Genomic DNA, 6,217 nt, shown 5'->3' on the forward strand with positions numbered 1-6,217 from the left:
GGAGTCAGCTACTGGTGTATGGAGTCAACTACTGGTGTATGGAGTCAGCTACTGGTGTATGGAGTCAACTACTGGTGTATGGAGTCAGCTACTGGTGTATGGAGTCAGCTACTGGTGTAAGGAGTCAGCTACTGGTGTAAGGAGTCAGCTACTGGTGTATGGAGTCAGCTACTGGTGTAAGGAGTCAGCTACTGGTGTAAGGAGTCAGCTACTGGTGTATGGAGTCAGCTACTGGTGTATGGAGTCAGCTACTGGTGTATGGAGTCAGCTACTGGTGTATGGAGTCAACTACTGGTGTATGGAGTCAGCTACTGGTGTATGGAGTCAGCTACTGGTGTATGGAGTCAACTACTGGTGTATGGAGTCAGCTACTGGTGTATGGAGTCAGCTACTGGTGTATGGAGTCAACTACTGGTGTATGGAGTCAGCTACTGGTGTATGGAGTCAGCTACTGGTGTATGGAGTCAGCTACTGGTGTATGGAGTCAGCTACTGGTGTATGGAGTCAGCTACTGGTGTATGGAGTCAGCTACTGGTGTAAGGAGTCAGCTACTGGTGTATGGAGTCAGCTACTGGTGTATGGAGTCAGCTACTGGTGTATGGAGTCAGCTACTGGTGTATGGAGTCAGCTACTGGTGTATGGAGTCAGCTACTGGTGTATGGAGTCAGCTACTGGTGTATGGAGTCAGCTACTGGTGTATGGAGTCAGCTACTGGTGTATGGAGTCAGCTGCTGACGTACACAAGGCGTCAGCTGCTGACGGCTGCCTGGCTGACGTTGCGCGCGCAGATGTAAACAAAGAGAGCAGAAGCCTAACATGGCGGCCACAACAACATTCCAAGAGCCGGCGCCATATTCCCCGTTACTGAACCAACAAGCCGGAGATCGCGGGCGAAATACACACATATCTGGCTCTTATCGCGCCGCGATCTGTGACAGTGAACGGCTCTGTTACAGGAAGACAGCGGCTTGCTTCACCGCCGGTCTGGTGACGTCAGGAGGATGGCGGGAACGATTGGGAAACAAGAGACTGTCAGTCTTGGCGGCTCTTTGCCCTTGGGGTCACAGGCCTGGGGTCACGCGTATACATATGCATATGTGCGTTGAACTGCTTGTATATGCGCATGTATACATACATATATACATGGGGAAGAACATGTATGAATACATAGGTGAATGGCTTGACTACTCTCTCTGACAGTTCCCACAGGCTAACTACAACGTGGCCCTGGACGAGGCTCGCAGGTGCCTGGATCACCACCAGCTGGCTGACCTGCTACACCGTCTAGCAGCCCGAGACCCAGACAAGTCAGGGTTCGTGTCCACCTCCCTGGCGGTGGCGGCGCTGGCCTCAGCTCTAGGTCAGACATGTTTCTACTCGGTTCTACAACAGTAAAATTATTAATAATTCTCAGAGAACTCACAATAACTATATTATTAATCCACAGGAGCTGTGGGGAGGATTCGAACCCATGTACAGCTTGTATGTCGTGGTACAGGCGACAAGAACAAGTCTGGGAACACCCTGTGTATGGATTCGAACCCTAATCAAGGCATCTGTGGATTTGTTCATTAATAATAATGATATTGAGGGCGTGAGCTAGAGTATACTGACCAGTGCCAGGTACACTGACCAGTGACAGGGTACACTGACCAGTGCCAGGTACACTGACCAGTGCCAGGTACACTGACCAGTGCCAGGTACACTGACCAGTGACAGGGTACACTGACCAGTGCCAGGTACACTGACCAGTGCCAGGTACACTGACCAGTGCCAGGGTACACTGACCAGTGACAGGGTACACTGACCAGTGCCAGCTAGGTACACTGACCAGTGCCAGGGTACACTGACCAGTGCCAGGGTACACTGACCCGTGCCAGATACACTGACCAGTGCCAGGGTACACTGACTAGTGCCAGGTACACTGACCAGTGACAGGGTACACTGACCAGTGCCAGGTACACTGACCAGTGCCAGGTACACTGACCAGTGCCAGGTACACTGACCAGTGACAGGGTACACTGACCAGTGCCAGGTACACTGACCAGTGACAGGGTACACTGACCAGTGCCAGGGTACACTCACCAGTGACAGGGTACACTGACCAGTGCCAGGTACACTGACCAGTGACAGGGTACACTGACCAGTGCCAGGTACACTGACCAGTGCCAGGTACACTGACCAGTGCCAGGTACACTGACCAGTGACAGGTACACTGACCAGTGCCAGGTACACTGACCAGTGACAGGTACACTGACCAGTGCCAGGTACACTGACCAGTGCCAGGTACACTGACCAGTGCCAGGGTACACTGACCAGTGCCAGGTACACTGACCAGTGCCAGGTACACTGACCAGTGCCAGGGTACACTGACCAGTGCCAGGTACACTGACCAGTGCCAGGTACACTGACCAGTGCCAGGTACACTGACCAGTGCCAGGTACACTGACCAGTGCCAGGTACACTGACCAGTGCCAGGGTACACTGACCAGTGCCAGGTACACTGACCAGTGCCAGGTACACTGACCAGAGCCAGGTACACTGACCAGAGCCAGGTACACTGACCAGTGCCAGGTACACTGACCAGTGACAGGTACACTGACCAGTGCCAGGTACACTGACCAGTGCCAGGTACACTGACCAGTGCCAGGTACACTGACCAGTGCCAGGTACACTGACCAGTGACAGTGTTACAGGAGGGACAACAGTGACTCAGCAACAGGTGAAGACACTGGTTCGGCGTCACCGCCAGGAGAGGCCCCGCCCCCTCACCCGTCACAACCTTACACACCTGACGGCCCTACACCTGAAGAGGCACAACTTTGAAGGTAAGATCCTACACCTGAAGGTGGGTGGGGCTCCTTGATGGGTGGGTGGAGCTTCCTGAGGGTGGGTGGAGCTCCCTGGGAGTGGGTGGAGCTCCCTGGGAGTGGGTGGAGCTCCCTGGGAGTGGGTGGAGCTCCCTGAAGGTGGGTGGAGCTCCCTGAAGGTGGGTGGAGCTCCCTGAAGGTGGGTGGAGCTCCCTGGGAGTGGGTGGAGCTCCCTGGGAGTGGGTGGAGCTCCCTGAAGGTGGGTGGAGCTCCCTGAAGGTGGGTGGAGCTCCCTGAGGGTGGGTGGAGCTCCCTGGGAGTGGGTGGAGCTCCCTGGGAGTGGGTGGAGCTCCCTGAAGGTGGGTGGAGCTCCCTGAAGGTGGGTGGAGCTCCCTGAGAGTGGGTGGAGCTCCCTGGGAGTGGATGGAGCTCCCTGAAGGTGGGTGGAGCTCCCTGAGAGTGGATGGAGCTCCCTGAAGGTGGGTGGAGCTCCCTGAGAGTGGGTGGAGCTCCCTGAAGGTGGGTGGAGCTTCCTGAGAGTGGGTGGAGCTCCCTGGGAGTGGGTGGAGCTCCCTGAGAGTGGGTGGAGCTCCCTGAAGGTGGGTGGAGCTCCCTGAGAGTGGGTGGAGCTCCCTGAAGGTGGGTGGAGCTCCCTGAGAGTGGGTGGAGCTCCCTGAAGGTGGGTGGAGCTCCCTGAGAGTGGGTGGAGCTCCCTGAAGGTGGGTGGAGCTTCCTGAGAGTGGGTGGAGCTCCCTGAGAGTGGGTGGAGCTCCCTGAGAGTGGGTGGAGCTCCGTGAAGGTGGGTGGAGCTCCCTGAGAGTGGGTGGAGCTCCCTGAGGCTGGGTGGAGCTCCCTGAGAGTGGGTGGAGCTCCCTGAGGGTGGGTGGAGCTCCCTGAGAGTGGGTGGAGCTCCGTGAAGGTGGGTGGAGCTCCCTGAGAGTGGGTGGAGCTCCCTGAGGCTGGGTGGAGCTCCCTGAGAGTGGGTGGAGCTCCCTGAGAGTGGGTGGAGCTCCCTGAGAGTGGGTGGAGCTCCCTGAAGGTGGGTGGAGCTCCCTGAGAGTGGGTGGAGCTCCCTGAGAGTGGGTGGAGCTCCGTGAAGGTGGGTGGAGCTCCCTGAGAGTGGGTGGAGCTCCCTGAGAGTGGGTGGAGCTTCCTGAGAGTGGGTGGAGCTTCCTAAGAGTGGGTGGAGCTCCCTGAGAGTGGGTGGAGCTCCCTGAGAGTGGGTGGAGCTCCCTGAGGGTGGGTGGAGCTCCCTGAGAGTGGGTGGAGCTCCCTGAAGGTGGGTGGAGCTCCCTGAGAGTGGGTGGAGCTCCTTGAGAGTGGGTGGAGCTCCCTGAGAGTGGGTGGAGCTCCCTGGGAGTGGGTGGAGCTCCCTGGGAGTGGGTGGAGCTCCCTGAGAGTGGGTGGAGCTCCCTGAGAGTGGGTGGAGCTCCCTGAGAGTGGGTGGAGCTCCTTGAGAGTGGGTGGAGCTCCCTGAGAGTGGGTGGAGCTCCCTGGGAGTGGGTGGAGCTCCCTGGGAGTGGGTGGAGCTCCCTGGGAGTGGGTGGAGTGCCTCAGGGCTGTTGTTGACGTCTGCTTCAAGTTTGGCTTCTCCCTGCAGGGGTCCAGGACCTGATATCCGGCCTCCGTGGGCGTGACGTGGAGGGCCGTGGGCGGCTACCATCCGGCACTGTGAGGGCGGCACTCAAAGCCATCCGGCCGCCCCTCACTAGCACCCTCATTGATGCACTCATTAACAGGTAACCTTCAGGTAACTCCGTCACTCACACCACATAGGATAGTCTGTGGTCACTGGTGAGGGACGGTCTGTGGTCACTGGTGAGGGACGAGGATAGTCTAGGGTCACTGGTGAGGGACGAGGATAGTCTGTGGTTACTGGTGAGGGACGAGGATAGTCTGTGGTCACTGGTGAGGGACGAGGATAGTCTGTGGTCACTGGTGAGGGACGGGGATAGTCTAGGGTCACTGGTGAGGGACGGGGATAGTCTAGGGTCACTGGTGAGGGACGAGGATAGTCTAGGGTCACTGGTGAGGGACGAGGATAGTCTGTGGTCACTGGTGAGGGAAGGGGATAGTCTGTGGTCACTGGTGAGGGACGAGGATAGTCTGTGGTCACTGGTGAGGGACGAGGATAGTCTGTGGTCACTGGTGAGGGACGAGGATAGTCTGTGGTCACTGGTGAGGGACGGGGATAGTCTGTGGTCACTGGTGAGGGACGAGGATAGTCTGTGGTCACTGGTGAGGGACGAGGATAGTCTGTGGTCACTGGTGAGGGACGAGGATAGTCTGTGGTCACTGGTGAGGGACGAGGATAGTCTGTGGTCACTGGTGAGGGACGAGGATAGTCTGTGGTCACTGGTGAGGGACGGGGATAGTCTGTGGTCACTGGTGAGGGACGAGGATAGTCTGTGGTCACTGGTGAGGGACGAGGATAGTTTGTGGTCACTGGTGAGGGACGAGGATAGTCTGTGGTCACTGGTGAGGGACGAGGATAGTCTGTGGTCACTGGTGAGGGACGAGGATAGTCTGTGGTCACTGGTGAGGGACGAGGATAGTCTAGGGTCACTGGTGAGGGACGGGGATAGTCTGTGGTCACTGGTGAGGGACGAGGATAGTCTGTGGTCACTGGTGAGGGACGAGGATAGTCTGTGGTCACTGGTGAGGGACGGGGATAGTCTGTGGTCACTGGTGAGGGACGAGGATAGTCTGTGGTCACTGGTGAGGGACGGGGATAGTCTGTTGTCACTGGTGAGGGACGGGGATAGTCTGGAGGATAGAGTATGACCCCATACTGACCCCTGTTCCCCTTCTCAGCATGACAGAGGACGGACAGGTCGACTACAAGGCCTTGTGTCGGGAGGTCGACTGGCGCTGTCGACCCAACATCCACGACAATCTTCCTTGTCAGGTTAGTGTACCTTGGCACTCTCCTATCCGGCACTCTCCTATCCGGCACTCTCCTATCCGGCACTCTCCTATCCGGCACTGTCCTATCCGGCACTGTCCTATCCGGCACTCTCCTATCCGGCACTCTCCTATCCGGCACTGTCCTATCCGGCACTGTCCTATCCGGCACTGTCCTATCCGGCACTCTCCTATCCGGCACTGTCCTAGCCAGCTCTGTCCTCCGTCGACACCTCCTGGAACGCCTGTCTTTTTTAAAACTATATTACTGAACTGTCTGAATGTCAGGCTCTTTATTGATGATATTTGACTGGAAACTTGTGTATTTGACGGGTGTGTTTGACGGGTGGAGGGTGTACAAGTGTTGACGTCCGCAGGTGGACGAGTCGTCGCTGGTGGAGGCCTTGACGGGCGTCGTGGACCTGGTCGACTATGTCACCCTGGTGGCTGACCTGGAGGGCAGCGCCTCCACCCACCATCTGGCCGGATCCGGTCTGGTCTAG

The 6,217-nt window shown here is 57.6% G+C and overlaps 1 protein-coding gene across 1 annotated transcript in view; it reads left to right on the top strand.

Annotated features, from left to right (window-relative positions):
* The window catches only part of LOC123753535 (EF-hand domain-containing family member C2-like), a 42,837-nt gene extending 36,620 nt beyond the window's left edge, over positions 1-6,217 (top strand). The window contains exons 4-8 of the mRNA XM_069309753.1: positions 1,201-1,360; positions 2,697-2,828; positions 4,411-4,549; positions 5,625-5,718; positions 6,092-6,217. Coding sequence (XP_069165854.1) covers positions 1,201-1,360; positions 2,697-2,828; positions 4,411-4,549; positions 5,625-5,718; positions 6,092-6,217 — 651 coding nt within the window. The remainder of the gene's footprint in view (positions 1-1,200; positions 1,361-2,696; positions 2,829-4,410; positions 4,550-5,624; positions 5,719-6,091) is intronic.

Source organism: Procambarus clarkii, chromosome 6 (genome assembly GCF_040958095.1).
Source record: "Procambarus clarkii isolate CNS0578487 chromosome 6, FALCON_Pclarkii_2.0, whole genome shotgun sequence".
In the NCBI taxonomy this organism is placed as follows: Eukaryota; Metazoa; Arthropoda; class Malacostraca; order Decapoda; family Cambaridae; genus Procambarus; species Procambarus clarkii.